Source organism: Amphiura filiformis, chromosome 16 (genome assembly GCF_039555335.1).
Source record: "Amphiura filiformis chromosome 16, Afil_fr2py, whole genome shotgun sequence".
NCBI lineage: Eukaryota > Metazoa > Echinodermata > Ophiuroidea > Amphilepidida > Amphiuridae > Amphiura > Amphiura filiformis.
Window position 1 is genome coordinate 43181162 of NC_092643.1, and position 23894 is coordinate 43205055.

The window sequence follows — 23894 nt, forward strand, 5'->3', positions numbered from 1 at the left end:
ATGTTCATTCAAGTGCATTACTGTAAAAACTTGATAGTTAGTATATGTGCTTACTATCTAGCTCTTTTAAAACATGTAAACATGAAGAGCCCCATCCACAAAAGTTTAAAGGGTTTTGAGCAAATTATGATACACATAGTTATATATGAACAAGTAAACCTGTAAATGTGTGTCTCAACCCCATTAGCTCAGTTGGTAAAGCGCCGGACTTTGGTACAATTTCATGTTTTCAAAAGCGCTCGATAATTAAGTTTTTACGGTATTATAACTTTGACCCAGTTTGACCTTGCACCACATTTGCATTCATAAATCAAATTGACATTTGCAGTATTCTGCCTCATTCACTAGTATTGGGTCACATATGCCTACACCATTAGACAAAGTGGCGGCACCAGGAATTTTTTCGGGGTGGGGGGTCGGGCGTTGGGGGCAAAGTGAATTTCAGGGGAGCAAAATCAACAAATTTTGCACAAAATTGCTGCAAGAAGTGAAAATTTACGTAATTTGGGGGGTTTTGCCTCAAAAGTGGGGGGAAGCAAAATGTATGCCCCTTGCCCCCCTCCCCCGTAGCACCGCCACTAATTAGACATCAAATATAAATAACTAGACCAATGGCAGACCTTGTATTTTGACGAGCTGACTGGAGGAATATGCAAATTAGGAGATTCATGTTTATAATAATGTGACATCACTTGGAATTTCCATCACTTGGTCTTTACTTTCCATTACTGTTATATTGTGAAGTGCCAAACAGCTAAGTTGATAGTCCAATATTTTAGGTAAACATCAATTTTGATGACCCCTGTTGACATTGGCTAAATAAGCTCTATTTTTGCTCAAAAGGTTACAAATTGGTGACATTTCTTGTCCACCATTATGATTTTCTCAGATGACTTGACCTTTTGAGGTCATCTAGTAGACTTGCTTACCAGTCGTTTTTTGTTATCCTAATTAAAGTTCATCAATTGGAAACCGAGTATTGACTTACATGGTGCAAAATTGGGCTATTCCATTTAAAATCCACACTACCTATGTGGAAGATTTTGGAAATATCTGCCACAAGGGGGGTATGAATTTCAAATGGAATGAACACATTTGGAAGCTCCACTTGAAACTCACCCTCCCTCTATGGAAGATTCAAGTTGAATCTTTCTCAGGGGTAGTGTGGATTTTAAATGGAATGGCCAATTATTGCCTCCGGCCAAGACCCATTCTTTTGGCGGTACCCATTTCTTTCTGATTAGTGGTTGAACGATGACTAACAACAGGAGACATAATGACATGGGACAGAAGCTTATCTGTCTTGGTCTACACAATGTCTCAATGAGGTACATTTCTTGCTAAAGAATTTATTACAATAATTACATTTCTGAGTATTGCTGTTATGCATTAGCTATGTGATGAAAAAATATACCAAAATGGTGCTCCTTACTGCATGATATGTACATCTCAAGTATACCATAAAAACGCGATAGTTAGCATATGTGCTTACTATCGCGCACTTTTAAAACATGAAGAGCCCCATTCACAAAAGTGTAAAGGGTTTTGAGCAAATCGTTGCTACACGAACAAGCAAACCTGCAAATGTGTCTCAACCCCATTAGCTCAGTTGGTGAACACGCCAGACTTTGGTACAATTTCATGTTTTCAAAAGCGCTTGATAGTAAGCACATATGCTAACTATTGAGTTTTTACTGTATGTGACAACTATGTCTTTGTCATTGTATACTTTTATATACTTATGATCACCAATTTATGAGGTCCAAAAGTTTATGAGGCCCAAAAGTTATGAGGCCCAAAAGTTCCCAGGGTTAAGACCAACCTTAAGATTTATAATGATTAAAATGCCAAACCTTTAATAAATATCATGCAATAACCTGGCATGCCAATATCTATGGCTATCAACCATTTTATTGTAATAATTTATTCTTTTATCTGTCAGTTTTTCAAATTAGTAAAAAGCTATTTTGGCAGAACCTTTACAACAGAATTCCAGGGCACATAAAATCTCAAGCTATACCAAGCTCAAAAGTTTGTTACAGTCTGCGATGTTGCCTACTTTTTGCCACGGCACCATTCAACTATTATAAATATAAATTAAAAATATAAACTATGGCTAATACAATGATTTATCAAACAAATATGAAGCTAGCTGCTATATTATGTCTAAAGACAAAACTATTATACTAAGTATTGATTGCTATGAGGGGTATGGTGAAAATTTTAGGCCCAATGTGATCTTGAATGGTTCTGAGATCACAGAGGGCCTATAATTCCAATGCAATTTGTGAGCATTTCCCAGGTCCATACGGTCACAGAGGGCCTACAATTTCAACCATGTCTCAAATATAAAGTAGTCAATATTTGCTTTATATATATTGTTGGCTGACAGAACATATAGTCCACTTGCTCTATGAAAAAGGATATAAATCCAGGCCTAATTACTGGTAATTACCCCCTTTGGCCAATGCACTCCCAGCTGGACAAGCCCATCCCAATGATAAACCACACTAGACAGGCCAACAGATAGAAAATTGTAATGTTATGTAATAACGGCATTATGGAACCTGTTGGCACACTTTTCACACCATGTTGATAGCTGTATAATAGAGTATCAGCAGGCGATAATTGAGGGATTTAGTGGTTTTGATTTTTATTCCTTTTCGTAGAGCAACTAGAGTATACACATTTTTTTTGCAACCTGATTCGTTAAAAGAACCTATTTTGCAATTTTATAATAAAGCCCTTGCAGCACATGCAATTTGTTTCCCAAGGCTGTGTTGATGCATTTCTTTGCACACACACTGTGCTTTCAGTTTACAAATGTAAAGAACATTTTTAAAACAAAGCGCCACTTTAAACCAATCATGAATCTATATATGAGGCATATAACTGTTATTATGCAAAGGAATTATATGAAGGTGCGGATGTACTTCTTTTCATACCAGCTTGATGATCGAAAATGACAAAAGAAAATTCACAAACTCTACTTTTGTTGTGGACCGCAGGGTTGCTTTAAAAGCACCATCCAAGTCTTTGCACACTTTTGAGCCAGGATCACATGCTGGATGTTCTAAAATATATATGTTTCAAGTTTAAGACACAGGTTGAAAGGTCAACTTGGTTGTAACTGCTGCAGGTAAGTCTGACAATAGCACATAACTTTCTCAGTCATTAAGCAGAACTTCAGTGGTATACCTGTGCCTGCCGATGATTAAATTCCAAGCATTTCCATCATGATAGCTTTCTTATACTTATAGCTTTCATGATTATTTGTTTCTGAACAATTCACAGTAGAAGTATTGATGTAACAGGATTAATTACCACAGCGATAGGTGAAAACATTTTTAAATGTATTGCCATGCACTATATGTAGGCTGCACTCATCACCTGTCATGTCTGTGTATGTGTATGTGTATGTGTACAATCATATATTGAATACAACACCGCACAGGTGTGAGTGAAACATACTACGACTCGGCATAATGTAAAATTTCCATAGGATTATGATCCAGGTCTGATGCCTATTCTATAATGATCAATGGAACAATGCAGAGTTACAGCATAAGTCTAGTGCAGGGCAATACAAAACTTGTTTTCACCTATCGCTATGGTAATTAATCCTGGTATATCACTACTTTTGAAAAACCAACAGCTTGAAAGACCCATTGATTCATTGTCAATATCAAATAGCTGCGATTTTAGTATAACATGATCCAAAATTTAAAGGCACCAGCTTATTTGAAGGCACCAGTTTCAATTTGTTAGGCACCTACACCCAAGATGGTGTTTGAAGGCACCAGTCTGACGAGTCATGAGTCACAGTTATTGTGCATTTTTCCTCCAATAATTTAAGGAAGCCAGTTGACAGTAGCACTTTGCATCGAATTATGGTGATTAGTCGGATTAACTCTTGCCGAGCAAAACCTTTTGGCTATATGTTTTACGTTTTTAATATAGAAATGTATTTGTCGTGTGAATAAGATGGTGCGCATACATTCATGTGCAAAATAATATTCAGATAAAAGAAATACAAAATAATACCACAACCATATACACCGGCATTACAATGACATATTAAGTCATGCAACAAAGTCAAACAATTGGTGTTAAATGAGATGTATTATAATAACAAATCAATGCGATGTCATATTTAAGCCATTTTAATCCATGCAAGACGTAATGTACCCATGGAAAACAAGCAGTGAAATATTTAAACATAAAACATGATAATCATGCATATAGATATTTGAATTTTTTATTTTATTTAACAAGTTTATACACAAACCAAGTGGTCATTGGATACAGAAGTCGAGCCAAATAGTAAGGCATGGAGAGAAAATAGAAATAAATGTTGAAATTAGTATGAGCCAAGAATGTCACCCCTCAAAGTCAAGATCAGGTATTACAATCTCTTAGGGTATTACAATCTCTTGGTTGCGATTATCTCTTTTCCGCACACGCCCGCAACCACAGTGCGATATTATTCACTTGTGAAGTCTGCACTTGAAGGAAGGAAGGAAGGAAGGAAGGAACAAACCAAAACTCGATGACGTCCTATAAACGAAGTGCTTCCATTAGGTGGGCTTACCCCCTCTCTCCCTGAAATTTAAGTGTAAAAATATAGGAAATTCCGATCCAAAAGATCAACTTTGACTAATATTTGAACTAGTTTTTTACAAATGCAAATGAACTTTTTGACGCCTCCCACGAAAGGACTTTCGTTTATAGGACATCATCACAATTTTGGTTTGTACCCTCAGCGAGAATCTGCCACAGCCAAAAAACTGTGAAAAGGGATGTTCAGCAGATTTGGGATACATTTTCAGGTTTCCTGATATAGATTTGGGTCACATTGTTCAGAAAACTGATTTAAAGATGGGGTGTTTTTCAATTTTTTCCCCAAGAAAACTGAAAAAGTGCAGATTCCTCCATAAAAATGGGGGTGTGTGTTAGTGAAAAGGTTGGTACAGGGATGTTTGGTAGATTTGGGTTGTATTTTCAGGTTTTTGGTGTAGATCGGGTCACAATGTTCAGAAAACTGGTATAAAGATGGAGTGTTTTTCACAGCTATTCTAGTTGAAATCCATACACCCTCTATGGAAGACATGACCTTAATCTTCCACACAGGAAGTGTGAAATTCAAATGGTGTTACCTAAATGGGCAACTCCATTTTAAATCTATACCCCCTGTGTGGGAGATTAAGGTCATGTCTGCTATAGGGGATATATGAATAGCAACTGAAATAGCCCAATTTCTGAAACATAACTAACCTGGTCTTCATGTTTTCTTCTCATGTCGTCCATGTTCAGTTCTGTTTTTGTGATGGAATCTTCTAGTTTTCTAACCATATCTGCCTGCCTTTCTATCTCAGCACATCTTTTCTGACTTTGGCCCTGTAATTTACTGTTTTCACTGTTGAGTCTTTGAAGAGCACTCTCTCTTTCTGTTATCTGGTAAAAAGAAATATTGTTTATTTGCAAAGTGTAATCAAAATTTTACACTTCAAGTGGTGTTTAGCACATCAAGCTCCAGTGCAAGCATTCTTGTGGGGTACATTTTTTTGTACCCCACAAGAATGGTGCAATAAGAAATATACCCCCGAAAGAACCAATGGCCAATTTTATACACACAAAATGCTGGACCCCATAAGAATATTCTTGGTGTAAGTAGGGGTGCTCACAAATACATGTACACCTTGCCATGCGCGGGGTCATGTAGAGGATGTATAGGGACATCCAAGTACAGGGTATTTATTCATAGTAAATTGCCTATATCATGGATATTTTCAACCCCCAATTATCTTTCTTTACTTTCTCTCCTTCTTTATCACCCTCTCTTTCTTTGCCTATTTCAGGTTAGGTGCTAAAGGTTAGGGTTAAGGCGCAAGTTAGGTAAGATATGTGTCAGCAGTAACATGTTGATAAACAGGGACAGCCCTCTTTTTCATCTTTGATGTATTTCAATGCCTGTGGAATAAACTGTAGTGTGTGTTGATATTGTTCTTAGAATAGCACATTCTCTGGGTCAGGGTTGTTCCATCTATTGCACTTACCCACTTCTCACATCTGTCAAAGGGGACACCCTTGCCAAATCCCTATTAGTTTCTACAGGGCCTTTTAGTACCAGTCAATTTTCACAGCTCAGAAAAGTTGATTTCCCTGATAAAAAATCTAACTTTTGGAATTATTTTTTTATAGCATGTTTTGTGATTTCTCCCCAATTGAGTCCCCTTTGTGAAAACCTCATGTCATGGATATTTTTCAACCCTTGTCTGAGGGGGCAAGATGGAACAGCCAAATCTCAGCAAAAGCAACCAATGGGAAGAAGCGATCAATCACAAGTGACGTCATGCCGACCAAAAGAATTCCATTAGGCAATAGAAACATATTGGTTCGATCTTTCAATCGACCATCAATGCTTGGTAGATCCTTATTATTTATGAAATCAATTAAATTGACTATTGTTAATTGTGATAACATATGAATCTTAGTATGTATTGATATTGACCATATAAGTCTAGCATTAATTCTCATTAATTATTGTTAGTTCATTAATAACAAGCATCAAAGCAGCATCTACGTTTGATCTTACAAATTTGGTTCTGGTGCCTTACTAACTCTTAATCTTCAGATTCTGACTCACCTTAGCAAGAAGTTCTTTATGTTGATCATGTAATAAATCTGTATCTGATTTGAGCTCACTTATTACATCTTCTCTAGATTTTACCTAGAACAAATGAATAAAAAGCGTTGATTAATGTGTATTTTTTTATAATGTGCCCATCCAATTGGAAAGGCATACCAACAACACTTGCTTAAAGGTGAACCTCATTGAAAATAAAGTTATATATCAATGGAAAGCTTATAATGTCAGGATACTAAAAATTATTTTTTCCGATTTTTTTGATGGCCAATAAAGCTGAAAAATTAAAAAAATGAATGAATTTTTGGTCTTTTTTAAGGCGCCCAAAAAGCACCCAAATCAATCGTCTATGACCTTGAGAATGCTCGTGACGTAAGCTCAGGGTTCGCAGTCACGTGATCCTACTCGGAAACACGTAAACAAGACTTGCTTCCTGTACTTTGCAAGCTGCCCGGCAAGTCTGATTTTCACAATAAAGCTTGAAATTAGAGGAATCTTCAAGTTGCTGGTTCCTTCTAGGCCCCCCTATATATATTAGAAATAATAGAATTATTGTCAGCACATAAATTTTCCGTAAATTTTTGACAAAATCAGTCATAACTCGCTGGGTATAATTGGGTAATTGAGTTTGAATTTCGCGCTGGGATCAATTCCATGCGCAAACTTGCTGCTACCGCTCATGTCATGGACTGAATAAACATGAACGAAAAACAAATTACATACTTGTTTGTGACATTTCTATTCTTGATACATTTGAAAATATCTGATATTTAAAAATATCGTCTTGCAGTAATCAAAAAATTAATAAAAAAAACCGCCGATTTCATCAAATCCAGCCCATAAAGGTTTTCATATTTAGCGCATTGCGGTAAATACATTCTTTCCACGCAATCATACGATTGAAAGAAACATACTTTATTATAAAATAAGTACAATTGAGGCTTAGTAGATGGAATTCTGAAATCTGAATAAAATATTGTCACTTGTGTCACGATTCTTTAATGATAGTACAATCAGTGTACGGTACTGAAAAAGTGAACTATTCATGTTTTTATGGATTTATACCGAACAAGATGCGTAAATTGCTGATGAAGAAATAGCATTCACCCGACCAAAGGTGGATATGCGCAAACACAGCGAGTCGCCAAGTTCGTCCTTCGGTATAGCACTTGCGGTGCGGTGTGTGTTGCAGCAGGTGTGATCAAGTCTGCTTTTGTATGCATTTTCGCAATTAAGCTTGAAATTAGAGGAATATTCAAGTTGCAAATAATAGAATTATTGTCAACACATAAATTTTCCGTAAATTTTGGACAAAATCAGTCGAAACTGGCTGGGTATAATTGGGTTATTGAGTTCGAATTTCGCGCTGTGATCAATTCCATGCGCAAATGCTTGCTGCGATCGGTGACCGGTCATGGCATGCCATGGCATAATAAATATAAACATCAAATTAAATACTTGCTTATCAAGTGACATTCCCTGTTCTTGATTCATTTTAAAATATCTGATTTCTAAAAATATTGTCTTGCAGTAATCAAAAAATATTTCATTAAATCCAGCTCATAAAAAGGTTTTCATATCTAGCGCCGTGATCATTCCCGGTCGGATATCGTTCATTGCGGAAAATATTCTTTCCATGAATTGACAATTGAAAGAAACAAATACTTTATAAATACAATTTAGGCTTGGTAGACCGTTACTTGATGGAATTCTGAAATCTAAATTATAATATTGTCATTTCTGTCACAGTTCTTGATGATAGCACAATCGGTGTAGCCCTACTGAAAAAGAAAAACATCCATGTAATTGTTGTATGGATGATGGTAGTAGCGAAATACTGAAGAAATTGCAGGAGCTGATGTCTGCGAGGCGGATATACCCAAACAGCGCTAGCCTTCGTCTTCCGGGAGCACTTCTCTGTGTATTAGCTGATTTGATCAATCGTTCCTTGATATTTGGAACATTTACAGGAATAAATTTTGCTGATGAAGTAGCAATAAGTTGGAAATATCAGAATGTGAATATCAAATCGGTCATTTTGTCTGCAAGTACAGTACAGTCGCGGATACGAACACTCGGCGACTCAGTCAGCCACTGAGTTCATCCCGTATGTATCTACGAGTGCGCCTATCATACATGACCGGTTGTAAAGCTAAAAAATAAAAAAAAAATCCTGTACATGTACCTTATTCTATTCCTTCATTTTCTCATTGTGATAAGTTTATCTCAACTTGGTGTGACGATCTGAACTGGTAGCACTAACAGTTATTTTTTGCAATCTGTTTTCATTCCGGTTCTTGGCGAATCTTCGCTCTTGCTTTTACTGTAATATTCCCTATGCATATCGTGGATGGCTTGGCCTATCCCAAATCACCTCGGCCAGCACTTTTTCCATTTTTATCCACACACTTTATTCAGGAACTTCATTCTTGACTTGATCATGATGTTTCCTTCATGTTATTCTTATTTTATTGAAGATATTTTTCATGTAAAGTAAGTTGACAATGACTTAATTCGTACGTTGGCCCAATGCATGCCACAGTATTGTGTTTACAATCAAACCCGAAGTAACTGTGTGTCCCCGAGCTGGCGTCATCAACGAAAAGCGCCAATTTGAACGATTTCGCTTTTGTAATTTAGGGGGTGCCAATATCCAATCTTTGCATGGAGATTTTGTCTAGCCTGATACGTTAGGCAAATAAAAAATATTCTTTTCTGCTTCCTGACATCATAAGCTTTCCATTGATATATAACTTTATTTTCAATGAGGTTCACCTTTAAGTCCCCACCCCACCCCTAAGTGCAATCACCATGTGATACACACATTTGAGTTTGTCCATCTTACCGTGGACGTAGTTAACGTTTTTAAAATACAAGCACAACCTTGGTTACATAGATTTCTCATTGGTGTCCTGCATGTTTGCTGTTGTTTACAAAAGCACACACACCCCTATATGTTTTTGCCTGCAAACAAGGACCATGTACAGGACTGGCAAATGGGGTCGTGTTTTTCTTATTTTCTGTGCCTAACCGGGGAACGTTGACCCCGTTTTACACAAATTATACACAATTTTGTTGGATTTTAACCTATCAACCAGGGATTGATTTTTATATCAACAACAGGGGATGCACTCTCAAATGCATTTTTAGGCTGTTTGCCGTCAATTGCACATTTGAGCTAAATTGGGACAATCTCCAGGTGCAAATGTCCACAGTTGAAATGTCAGTTTCATAAAAATGTCCATGTTTACGGCAATTAAATACACACCCCAACACACCCCCACCTACATGTGTTTGCTCACTACAATTGACGTTCCGCATGCACCCTCCAATCAAGGACTAAACTATCACTATATATGCTGGATTCTAGCTCTCTGCGGTATCATGTGACGAAACCAACTCTGTTGTATCTGATATCAAAGTGGATGAAAGCTTGCCATCAGATCAGGCTGCGGCAATCAACCTGCTTGGTATGTATTGCCCGCCTGCTACAAAACAAATAGTGTGTTTCCGAAGTTGCGTGATATCCAGTTGGACGATTTCAAGGAAGACGTTTTTATCTACCTCTTTGATAACAACTCATGCGGAAGATAATGAAATGCTCAGTACACAGTTTGACACCGTAACATCTGGGCTTTTGGATCACCATGCTCCTGAGCAGACTAAGATCATCTTGACCTTACTGTTCTTTAAAGGAGCAATCTATGGTGGATGTTTGGTGAGGCTCTTTAACAGAAAGTCATCTGGAAACATCGAGTGATGAAAGAACCCCATAGAATACCAGACTAAGCGCCAATATAATAAGTCTGGACTTACTGTTCACAAGAAAATTTTCCATGCTGCATGTACCAAGTACAAGGATCTTCTTGAGACTTACAACTCATGTATAAATAACACCTGTCACTCTGCTTGCCTTGCCATTCATAAAATTGGTCAAATACGGAAGTATATTGCTAGACGAACAGCTGAACGTCTCATTCATGCTTTTGTTACCTCGCAACTGGATGCTAACAAAATTCTCCTTTTATGGTCCTCCCGCTTCAACACTCACAAAACTTCGATTTGTTCAGAACAGTGCCATTCGCTTAATTACTTGTGCAATGAAGAACTGTAACATTGATTCACTTCATCGCGAACTTCACTGGCTCTCCTCATGTCATGGCTCCTACATATCTTACCAATCTCCTCACTGTCCACAATGCAAACCAAACTCTTGTTGCCCATGGGCACGGGCTTGAACTGGCCAGTTCAAGCTGCTTTTAAAGATGCATCTTTTTGATCCTTCTTTGTAGTATGTGCATAATTTATGCTTTCTCATTGTAGGATCTTTATTGTTTTTCGTGATTTTTGGTTGTTATTGAATTTTTATAATTATGAACTTTGTATTGGGTTTTTGCCATCGGTTTTTAAATGCTATTTTTGCGCTCAGAATTTATCCTCGTCGCTGTCTATGAGCTTTGTTATGTTCATGTTGTTTAATTCGTTGCTCAATTCCTGTAAAGCGCCCTAGTGGCCGTTTTCGGTGTTGGGCGCTATATTATAAGCACATTGTTGTTGTGTTGTTGTTGTTGTAAATGTTGGTCATTGAGTGCAACAAAACAGTACTAACACTTACACTCATGGGTGCTTATATCACGAAACAAACAAACTTTGATCAACAAAGGTCGGCACATCGTAAGTGGAATAAACTCAATGTGATGTTATCAAATAAAATGGGTTTGATGTCATTGCACTATCCCTATTTTAGCCACAAAGTCATCACAACATCCTCACGTTCTAAAGCCATGAGTCAACTGAGTGAATATTGACTGCTCAGAGCAAGAAGTGGTGCAATAGCTGTCATGTGTAGCTGCCATGTGCAGATGAGTAAAATACACTGTGTGTAAATTGCCAAATGTTTACAGGGCAGCTATTGCACTTACCCACTTCTGGTACTGAGCAGTTGATATGTTGTATTGTGTGTAGTGTTGAAGTCAAAACCAGTGGCGCGCCAGGAATTTTTTTCGGGGGAAAGTGAATTTCAGGGGGGGGGGCAAAATCAACAAATTTTGCGCAAAATTGACGCAAAAAGTGGAAATTTTTGTAATTTTGGGTTTTTACTGGGGGGCAAGAGTTTGCCTTTGGCCCCCCCACCCCTGCCACTGGTCAAAACATCTCTATCTGCCTACAATGCAACTCTCCAGTCTACATTGTACCAAGGACCAAATCTTCCCAAGTGGGTAATGTCTCTCTTCTCTCCCCTATTTTATTCAAGTTATGCCCTTTTTACCTATCCAAACTAGATACTTACTGTGTGAGTCAGATTTTCTTCTCTGTTCTGTAAAGTTTGATATTCAAAATTGAGCTCATGTAATGCTTCTTCTAATCTCTCTACCTGTAGTGGGTTAATATGTTATGAAATGTGTCATGAGTTGACTAATTGGAAGAGATCATAAAGGTATTGCTATCATTTGCTGACTGTAAAAAGTACCTGTCTTCATTTCTTTAAATATCTAAAAACCTATTTTAGAAGTTACAGAGAGCAGGCGTGTAGCAAGCGGGGGACAGGGTGGACGAAGTCCATGGGCCCCGAGGGTTCAGGGGCCCGAGCATAAAAGCGAAAATTAAATAAGGGCTGATAATGGATAGCAGGGCCAGATTTTTATACCATTGGGCCAGGGTCCAGGGCCCCAAAAATTTGGGGGCCCCAAAATTGCCCTATGCATCTTTCTTTTAACCTCAATAACGGCATGTTTGTTGGTCAAAATAGGGCAAAATTGTACAAATTTCCGCGCTTCACACGCATTCAAATAGCAAGATTCATGTTGATCTGGGGCCAATATAGTCTGAAATTGAATTGAACAAAATATGTTAGTCCCCCTTTAGTTAAACCAAAACTTGGCCACTGACTTGAGCGCACATGCCTTCTTCGGCACGTGAAATTGCTCCTTGTCCATGGGCCCCTGATGCTCTTGCTACGCCCCTGACAGAGAGAGTTGAATTAAGATCCAGTAACTTTTTTAAAACTTGCAATGACACACCTTCTTATCTTCTTTCTAATTTAACTAACTTGGTATTTTCAAGATATGTTTCTTTACTAACATATTTGTGTGAAACATAAACCAGTGCCAATAAACAGCAGATGTACATAAACAAAATACTGTAAAAGTGTTTTTTGACAAAAGATTTCATACACAGACCTAGTACATAAAAGAACATATTCTTGAGTCTTTTTTATTTTTGTGGTAGCTGTATTGAAAATCATGGAAATGAATGTTCTCTGAAAATGTCCACTTTTACAGTTGAAGAACACACAGTTGAATTGATACATGGTTACATTTGACTTTAATGAAAGACAGATAAAAAGACTTTATCGCGTCTGACGTCATCTGTCAATCACAGTTTGTTTACAAGTGCCGTGATGATATGAGTTGTTGAACGCGGCGGTAAAACCGGGTGCCATATTGTTAATTTTGCACCTTCAAACATACAAACCATCTCAAAAGTTAGGTATTTATAGTAGGAAACTTTCTTTCCCGAAGGCACCATGTCAACAATACCTAGAAAAGTTGCTTTTTGCCTTGTAAAAGTTCGTATTTTTTCGCCATTTTCTGCTATTCCTTTTCTCCAATCGGCACCAGATAAATCGACCTTCCTTTTACGTGCTATTAACCAATCAAGGATCGTAGGGAATTTGATTGGCAGTGACGTCAGACGCCAAAAAGTCTTTTTATCTCTGTCTTCAATTATATTGATGTGTATGTCCTATTTGCTTCAAGGGCCCAGAAAAAACTAGTATGTCTTGGAGCTTGTAAAGACACCCACCCCTACTAAAAACTCAGCCAACCTAAGCTTGAGATTCAAAACTCGCATTCTTATACACTACTCAACAAATCATGGGATCAGACTAATTTATTAGCATTTTTCAAAAACAACATCAAAACATTGTAAATCAGATGAGTGTCATTTGATTCAGTAATCATCAGGCAACAGAACACTTTTGTACTACCGATCACTTAAGTCACATGACAATGAAAAACATGTTGGTCAGTACCATGAGAACAGAAAAGAAAGAATCCAAATCAGCATTTTTAAATTCTGATCCTTACATTTTTGAGCAGTTATACACATATAATTAAACATTTCCACTAATTTAAAGTATGCAACATACAATTCTTCCAGCAAATGCTTTTAAAACATATTTAACCAATATTTTTGTAAAAATAAAATGGCGGGAAATCAAATTGGCAAATTTCTTAGAAAGTGCACACCGCAAAAGAATGTAGGCTGCAGCTTTAAGATACTCTATTTGTTTTTTATTTTGACATTACTGATTGATCAGTTGAATGTGATGATTGTTTCCTTAAGATTGCCTGATTGTTTAATTGATGACTGATCGATCAATTGATTGATTGTTTAATCGATTGATCAATTAATTGATCGACTAATAGTCTTACTTCATCTCTGGAGCTACAATGCATTTCTTTGAGGTCTTCAAGTTGTTTTTCCAGATCTCTGACAGCATCTTCTCTCAGCTGCAGTTCAGTCAATGCTGTTTGGTGTTGGTGTTTTAATTGCTCTACGTTGAATTCCTGTTTAAAAAAAAGATGGAAAAAATTAATGCTGTCATTCAAGTTGATATCGCTTTGACCTTATATAGGTAGTAAACTTTAGTAGATTGAAAAGACACTGAACTTCATAATCAAGGGGAATGAGTCGGATGTCGCTAATATTGTTTTTGAGATATTGGCAAAAACAGTGAACATTCAAATTCTTTTGTTTTATATTATTTTCAGCCATTGATAAATTGCTCATAACTCTGTAACCAGATGTCCAATTTTGATGGGGTTTGCATCTAACTGTAGCATTTGTAAACTCCCAGAAAATGATGGAAAAAACTTATAAATGAAAATTGCCGACATGTGACTCATTCCCCTTGATCATGTCACATATGTGACACGATCTGGTCCATGGATGCCAAAGCAGGCATTTGTGAAAATTGAGTTATTATAATTATTACATTATACAAACATTAGGCTATCATATACTGAAAATATGACTGACCGACCAACCAACCGACCGACCAATCGACCGACTGACCGATATCCATCCAATGCATCAGAGCACAAAATGAAGTGCCATTCAGCAGAAAAATATGTTTATCTTTGTAGATTATTCGACCATATAACAGAGAGGTCTGGATAAAGGAGGCTGGATTAAAACCATCATGAGAATAACACTTTTCTTGCTTTAAACAATACATAAAAATAGTTCCACACAGAGTAGTAATCACCTGCTTGGAAAGATTTTCTTCCGTCTTGAGTAACCTGTCTTGCATGGCCACATTTTCCCCTTTCATTTTGCGGATCATGTCATCTTTCCTACCAACCTGCAATATAAGAAAATTACGTTACGTTACGTTACGTTACGTTACGTTACATTACATGCATTTATATAGCACATCTACATCAAGAACGATGCACTTGGAAACACAAGAAACAACAGGAACAATGGAATAAAAAGACAATTAATGCATAAATAACTGAGTTTTGAGAGACTTCTTAAAAGTGAATATGGAATCAGAGTTTCTGATAGACTTTGGGAGAGCATTCCATGTTTTTGGAGCAGTATGAGAAAGTGCAATTTGAAGCAGTACGAAGATGGCGTCTGGTATTTGGTACTATTAGTTGAAGAGCAACATGTCATGAAACCAAGACCTGTGTGGGTGGTAGGCCAAGGCATCGCTAGTATTTTCTATATCACGATTCGAGAAGAAAAAACCACAATATTGATCGTATCGCAATGTTTTTTAAAGCTTCAAAATAACTTGAGCACACAAAATTTGACCTTCAAAAATCACTCAATTTTGATACTATTACTTATGGTAGTACGGATTGAGCACACAAAATTTGACATTCGAAAATCACTCAATTTTGAGACTATTAAATAGGACCAAAGATTTCTTGGTACTGTTGGAATCAGCGTAACATGTACTTTTTCCCTATATAATGCCTCTAGTGCCAAACATTGGGTTTTTTTGAGTAAAAGGTCATTGAACTTTATACAGGGTTCAATTTAAACCTTGCTGAAATTGTGTTAAAATAGTATATCAACTCCATTATCACTATCTTTTGAAGTGTTTTCTATCTAATTGTCAGCGTTGCCATGGTAGCTGCATGTTAGAGCAATGGAAAATTGTTTAATTCACAGCTGTGGCTATAAAAATAGCCAAAATAATCAATATTAATTGGCCAATCAAATGACAAGATTCTTTTGTATGAGTTATATAAATTAGACTATGTCACTACAACTTCATCCCCAGCCTCACAGTGGTGTGTAATAAAACATACCGTTGTTGGGCAGGAAAAACATATGTGCCATTGGCCCCTGAAAGCAAAACCTATGTAACTGGTTGGCAGTTTTGTTTTAAACATGTTCAGGGGCCACAAACACATAAGAGGTTTACCTGCCCAGCGACGATACACTACATGGTTTATATCAGGGAAATAGTACAAATCATTTCCCTTTGGTACTGGCTATGGGCCCTCGGGGTTCGGGGTAATCCCGTAGCTTGGGGAAAAACAGTTTGCCCTATATCCCCTCTAACCATGTAGTATTTGTACACTATCATCTTACCTCAATAGCTAAGACATCTTGCTCACTCTGTGCAGTAATAGTCATTGCTTGAACACGGGCAGTCAGTCGGCCATTTTCTTCTTTTACCTCCTGACATTGTTTTTTGCTGTTATTTAAATCCGACTCTAATCTGCCCGAATATGAATTCTTCCTGGATAACTATATACAAATGGTATTAATACAATTTTAAAAGCGTGTCAAAAATAATATTAATAATAATATACCGTAACATTCCGTCTACAAGCATATATATGCCTCTATAAACGAGTTTTTTTTGACACAAGAGACAAGAGGCAGACACTCTCAACAAAAACGTTATTTGGAGTTTGAACAACTATATTACTGATAAAGGTGGCTGTACAAACATGTATATTTGTAATCTATTGCAATGTTTTTGAGAAGGGTATTGGCCTTTCATATCTTTCGTTAAAAAACCCCCTCGTTTGAAGGCATATATGCTTCTAGACGGAATTCTACGGTATATTAATAATGTAATACAACCTCAAACCAGTAATATTTGTTGTATTGCATGAGAACAAAAACAGAGGATAACAAATTTATTAATTTAGCAGACATGAATTTAATATCAATGCCAAATTAATACAATCTCAAAATAATCAAATTATCCCCGTGCTTTTCGCAGTTGCCTCTTCTCATCAAGCCATCGCCAGGCAGGATAAAGCGCACAAGCCATAGCTTTCCATGCATAATTGACATGCCATATTACTCAGTCGTCACTTTAGTACTATGTAATATGGCTATATTAATTGGCTCTCGACCAATGGGATTCAAGCATTCGTGTCTACTATTAAAATGATAAATATATTATTTTGTGTCAATGCATACTTGTTTATTCATGCAGTGAATCTACATACATTTAGCAAGAAAGCAGAACAAAAGGTGGGTGAACAGATGCCTACATGGTAAGGATATTGTTGGAACCAACTGAATGTATGTTTGCTTATTTCTAATGAATAACAAAACTGTAAATAGCTACAATATTTCAAATGAGGTCAAACACTACATTTTATGCTAACATTATTTAATTTTTGTTATGAATTGAATATCTGTACATTGTTCTACAAACAGAAAAAAAGTGAAAGAGGGAAGGAGGGAAGGAAGGAAGGAAGGAAGGAAGGAAGGAAGGAAGGAAGGAAGGAGGGGGAGGGAGGGAGGGAAGGAGGAGGGAGGGAAAAGGAAGAAGGAAGTGAAAGGAAGGGAGGGAAGAGAAGGGAAGGGAAGGGAGGGGAAGGGAAGGGAAGGGAAGGGAAGAGAGGAGAGGAGAGGAGAGGAGAGAAGAGAAGAGAGAAGAGAAGAGAAGAGAAGAGAAGAGAAGAGAAGAGAAGAGAAGAGAAGAGAAGAGAAGAGAGAGAGAGGAGAGGAGAGGAGAGGAGAGGAGAGGAGAGGAGAGGAGAGGAGAGGAGGAGAGGAGAGGAGAGGAGAGGAGAGGAGAGGAGAGGAGAGAGAGAAGAGAAGAGAAGAGAAGAGAAGAGAAGAGAAGAGAAGAGAAGAGAAGAGAAGAGAAGAGTATCTGTACATTGTTCTACAAACAGAAATGTTTGTAGGGAGAGACAGACATACAAACACAATTATTGGGAAGAACGTGGGAAAATTTAAATCAGGTGATGAAAACAACAAGCAATCATGCATTCATTTGGTTCCAACAAAATGTTGGTATTTATCATGCAAAAGGATGTGCTTACAGCATCAGCAGCCATTTTTTTCTCCTCCTTGGCAACCCTTAGGTCAGCTTCAAGTTTGCGGTTATCACTATCTCTTTGCGCTAGCTCGCCTTCTAATTCAGAATGCCTTCTCTCAAGCCTTTCCATAGTCTCCTCATATTTCTGTATCTACTTGCAGCAAGGTGAGGTGAGGGTGGTGATGTTTACATATACAATAAAGGTGAAAATAAATCACATTCAAAATCATACTGATCACACAAACTACATTTTGGAAAGGGTTTACTTGCTATGTTCTCAGGGTGAGCTACAAAAAGTTATTAGGTAACAGCCAGGGTGTGCACTACAGAGAGCAATTCGGGCTATTCCACTTGAAATCCATACACCCCTCTGGAAGACACCACCTTAAATATCCCACACAGGGGTGAATATTTCAAATGGAGTCACCCATATTTCAGGTAACCCCTTTTGAAATCCACACTCCCTGTGTGGAATATTAAGGTCATGTGTTCCACAGGGGGGTGTGGATTTCAACTGGAATAGCCCAACCTATATTTCATACTCAAACAATCATTGAACACCCATGCACAACATACAAGAAGCACAGACTCTTCCAACCCTCCCCCCTTTTGAGCAGTTACAAATTTGGCTGCCATCTTACTTTATTTATGGGGTCAAATTTGGTATATTTGTGTACTAGCAGAAGCATACATCAAACTGTGCGTTTTCTACTCAGTGTGCTATGGGTCAACCCGAATTATTGCAACAAATAACATCTCTGCTAACTAAAATTGTGTTTCTTATTCTCATATTTTCTCAGTGCAAAACATGCTACTTCCCAGGATTTTCATTATCAATCAATTTAACAAACTGTCAGTTATGTCACACTTCACAGTTTGATCTGTAACACTTTTTCACTGCCTAATTACTTTCAAAAGAAAACACCATATTAAATTGTTTTCTTTAGTAGGGTGTTCATGGAAGCAAAACACCCTGATAATTTCCTACACAATAGGCGATATCAACAATAAATTCATAATGCACTGTGGGCCAGATATGGCAAATTGTGGCACAACTGAACTCCAAAATATTGTAATCTTACAAAACATTTTTAGTATTTTTGAATGTATATTATTATAACAATAAACAAATAATTATTAGTTAAAGCAATATTCCTGACACTGGCAACAGGTCAGAGTTCATGCTGTACCAAAATTGCCCCACAGTGCATTGCAAGTGTGAAGTTGCAATTTCATTTGTTGAAAATGTAAAACTGCCTGTCTTTTTTTTTTCTATGAATCACTAAAAACAAAAACTAACACTTAACAAAGTACTTGAGGATAATAATAATGATCCGAACTTATTTTTCCACTCAAGCATGGTAAGAAACCGTGTCCCATCATTGACCAGAGGTCACAGCTGGTCAAGAATGGAAAATTTTGACTTTCTTAACTGTATTGGTGTTTGATTAAGATCAAACACCCAATTAATGTGTTACACTTACCTTTTCATGGCTATGTGAGAGTTCTCCATTCAGATGGTTTACCTCAGACTTAATGTCTTTCAGTGATCCCTCCTTCTCGGACAAATTAGATTGCAGTTGTGCCGTCACCTCACTTGTCTCTCTATGGTTTGTAGAAACCTGAAGGAAAAGATGTTGAAATGATAGCAATTGTTTATCAGCTAGAATATATTACTATTATATATCAGCCTTCTGGGTGTACCATAAACCTGCATATTGTAGTGTGTCATTAAAGTATCTGGATGACTACAATATTTAAAAACTAGCAGGATACCCGCGCTTCGCGCGGGTCCCCGCTAGATGAGTAAATGGGAGCGATCACTAAAACAGGAGGAATTACTGAAAAGGTAGAATCATTGAAAGGTAAATTTTATTTTTCTAAACCTGTCCCTTCTTGCATTTCCATTTTCTTTTCAGTTTATTCTGCACGGGCCTAGTTTGTTTCCATTAAAACAAAATGCTATTTAGCTTGTGATTTTCCGTTTCCATGTTATTTATCTATCTAGGCCTAACCCCATTCCCATTATTTGCTAAATCTATCCTTTCTTATCGTTTCCCTTTATAGCTTCATTTTTATCAGCTGCTTAGCTTGTGATTTCCGCTTCCTTCAGTTGTTATTTATTTTTCGTGATTATAGTTTCTAATTTTAACTTCTTTTTTCCCTTAATTTTCCTGATTAGTTTCTTTCTTTCCCTCTTTAGTTTGCTCCCGTTTCATTTAGTTACTGTAATCATAACCTGTATAATAGGCCTACCCGTAGGCCTACCTTTTTTGTCTTCTTCTTTTTTTTTCTATTCATTTAGCTCCTTTCTTTCTCTTCAGTTTCTTTTGCATAGGTCTATTTTGCTCCCATGCTGCTTAGCTCGTGATTTCCGCTTCCATGTTATTCATTTATTGAGCCCTGCTCCCATGCATTATTTTATAAATCTACCATTTCTTACATTTCTCCTTTTAGTTTTGGCTTTTTTCTACATTTTGTTCCCATTTTTCATATTTCCTGCTTAGCTTATGATTTCCCGTTTGAATTTTATCTATTTAATTCTGTTCTCTTTATTTTATTTTTTTTTACATGAGTTAGTTAGTTAGTTAGTTAGTTAGTTAGTTAGTTAGTTAGTTAGTTAGTTAGTTAGTTAGTTAGTTAGTTAGTTAGTTAGTTAGTTAGTTAGTTAGTTAGTTAGTTAGTTAGTTAGTTAGTTAGTTAGTTAGTTAGTTAGTTAGTTAGTTAGTTAGTTAGTTAGTTAGTTAGTTAGTTAGTTAGTTAGTTAGTTAGTTAGTTAGTTAGTTAGTTAGTTAGTTAGTTAGTTAGTTAGTTAGTTAGTTAGTTAGTTAGTTTATTTTATTTTTTTATTTTTTTATTTATTTATTTATTTATTTATTTATTCTTTCATTTTTAGCTTCCTTCTTTCCTATCTCGTATCCTCACGATTTTTATCATCTTGGCGGGTAATCTCTTAACCGAATCCAGTACCATGCATATAATCCACAACCCGACCCATCCATAGGCCTACCTTTTCAGTTTTGTCTTCCTTTCTTTTCTTTTCTATTTCTCTGGCACGGAAAGTTGGTCTGTGCATATTATGCACCCGTGCACGCAGCGTCACATTGCTCAGTACGCCGACGTAGGCCTACTAACGCCAACCCCTGCTGCCAGTTAGTTACGGCACGCGCTGCGAAGTGCACGCGCTACCACTGAGTTTTGACAACAAAAATCCCGGAAAACTGACCCGGTTTTAACCATATTTTCACTGATTTTGAGGCCAATTCTTGGTCTTGACCGTTTTCAACCAAATAAAGTGCAATGCGTTCCCGTATATTCCTCAATCTCCCGTATGAATGTGGCTGTAAAACTAACGACGATTCATTATAGGCCTAGAATAAATAATAAAATTCACGCGACGTAGCCTTAATCTCTTGGCTGCCAACTTTGGTGCAGTGGCGGAAAATGGGGTGCGTAGCTCTCATGAGGGGTGAAAAGCTCGTAAGATCATTATAAAGCACGCGATGTTGTGCATCTAGATAGCCTGAATCATTTCTTGGCCACCTCGCAGTTGGCAGAAAACAGGGCAATGTTGCTCTGCGTATGGTCTTTTAATGGAAATATTATTACGCGGTTCACACTGTCCTTATTACCCACAATGCCACTGCATGTGATTTTGCATAGCAACACGACAGTTTTTTATGTTATTCTCTTAGTTACCATCAATTTTTGCAAAAATGAACCTCAGATGGTTTAATGGCAATATGTACCCGATCAATGTACGAATAAATCAGAGCTGAAAGTGAAATCATCTCTGAGTCTATTCGCGCACAAGATTTAGCGACTTCCTTTTATTTATATAGATATTCAAAGCTATTCAATATTATATAAATATTTCATGCTAAATATTCAATAAAAGGGGATGCTTAAACAAATACAAGTTAGAAAATTCACAGAGGTTCTAGTCAGTGTAGGGGTGCTAATAAGGTCAAATAGAGTACCAATGGATTGCATCACCATATGCCTGAATGGCCTAATTCCATGGTTTCTTAAAAAGGTTTGAACAATTTTCACAAAGTTGTCTTATCTTCAGGTGTATCATGGTTAAACAACATTACTTTTACAAACACACACTGCATATTATTGACAAGCAAGTCTGAGTATAACATGGCAAGGTCAATTGGTCTTTCCATAGTTTTGTAACTTCAGGTACTTAAGGGATCTGGAATGAGCGTTTTGAAGCGTTTTCGACAGTATTTTTGTGGGACATGAGAGCACATCAGACATATCGAATTGCATTCTGAATACTGAAGAATGTCTTTCTGATATCAAATAATTTTCATTTTTGAAATTCACGATATAATACAAATTTTATGACAAATTATTAAAATTTGATATTTTTCACATTTTGATATAATAACAGTCCTCGAAGTAAATTTTATAAATCTAATGATGTATTTTAAAGTGTATGTAGCTGGGAGGAAAAGCCGACGATCAATTGAAAATTTTGACCTTTCATATTGAAGATATGGATTTTTTCCCAAAAAGACCTAATTTTTTTGGTGTTTTGGGAAAAAAATTCCATATCTTCAATACGAAAGGTCAAAATTTTCAATTGATCATAGGCTTTTCATCTCACCTACATACACTTTAAGTATAAATCATCAGATTTATAAAGTTTACTTCGAGTACTGTTAAATATCAAAAATATCAATTTTTAATCATTTGCCATAAAATGAGTATTACATTACGAATTTCAACAAATCAAAATTATTTGATATCAGAAGGACATTCTTCGTATTCAGAATGCAATTCAATATATCTGATGTGCTCTAATGTCCCACAATAAATACTGTCCAAACGTTCATACCCCACCCCTTAACCATAACATGTTTTCTCATAAAGTTCTTTTCAACAACATAATGTGATAAACTAGGCAACATGACATATTTAATGGGCTATTCCATTTAAAATCCACACTACCTATGTGGAAGATTCTGGACATAGTTTCCACAGGGGAGTATGAATCTCCAATGGAATGAACACATTGGCTGCTCCTTTTGAAACTCACCCTCCCTTGGTGAAAGATTCAGGTTGAATCATCCTCAGAGGATGTATGAAATTCAAATGGATCTGCCTATGTGTTCATTCCATTTAAAATTCATACTCTCCCTGAGTAAAATATTTCAAAAATCTTCAAAAATCTTCCACAGGGGTAGTGTGGATTTGAAATGGAACATCCAAATACAATGGTGTCATTTATGCACAATAACATAATTGACAAATACACTTATTGATATGACTGACGTGTCCTTCTGCCAAAAAACACAAAAATTACACAAAATCACAATGTACTGGTAGTCTTCATAACAGGGGAATCCTCTACAGACAATAATCCTAATTGTACGTCCTATCACTGGCTATCACTAGGTCCTATGTACAGTGTAACTCACTGTTACATCATGTACACTCAACTTTACATCTTTCAATCTTCTTAAACTATTTATGACAGGCCCTGGAAAAATATTCCAGAAAAATACAGCACTATTTTTTTTTTTTTTTTTTTTTTTTGAATCGAAAAAAATATTATCTTGCTTTGCCAGATGAAACAGCTCAATCTTAATCCTTTGGTTACAATTGGCAATAAAAGCCAAACTATTTTGTGCAATTTGAAAGAAAATGTGCCAATTGTAACCACAAAATTCTAAGACTTTGGCACAAGTCTAAGCATTCATCATAAGCATTGCTCATAATTTTAATATTTTATGTTGTTCTTGATAATTGTTATGAAAAATATTGGAAAATATGTTCTCCAAAAATTAGAGTGCGTAACTTAAAATTAGTCTTTGTTCAAGTCTTTGGGCTTGATTGTCACAGCATACAAAAAAAACATCCTAAAAATGTTTTGGCCCTTATTTCCCAAAATAGAACATTAAATTTGACTTTCATTTCCAG

At 36.6% G+C, this 23894-nt stretch overlaps 1 protein-coding gene across 1 annotated transcript in view; it reads right to left on the reverse strand.

Moving 5' to 3' along the window:
- LOC140172662 (uncharacterized) overlaps nucleotides 1–23894 on the reverse strand; it is a 162602-nt gene that overhangs the window by 64220 nt on the left and 74488 nt on the right. The window contains exons 17-24 of the mRNA XM_072195794.1: nucleotides 19445–19582; nucleotides 17965–18111; nucleotides 16262–16420; nucleotides 14919–15014; nucleotides 14083–14217; nucleotides 11937–12020; nucleotides 6647–6730; nucleotides 5271–5454 (exon numbers count right to left, since the gene is read on the reverse strand). Of these exons, the coding sequence (XP_072051895.1) occupies nucleotides 5271–5454; nucleotides 6647–6730; nucleotides 11937–12020; nucleotides 14083–14217; nucleotides 14919–15014; nucleotides 16262–16420; nucleotides 17965–18111; nucleotides 19445–19582 (1027 nt within the window). The remainder of the gene's footprint in view (nucleotides 1–5270; nucleotides 5455–6646; nucleotides 6731–11936; nucleotides 12021–14082; nucleotides 14218–14918; nucleotides 15015–16261; nucleotides 16421–17964; nucleotides 18112–19444; nucleotides 19583–23894) is intronic.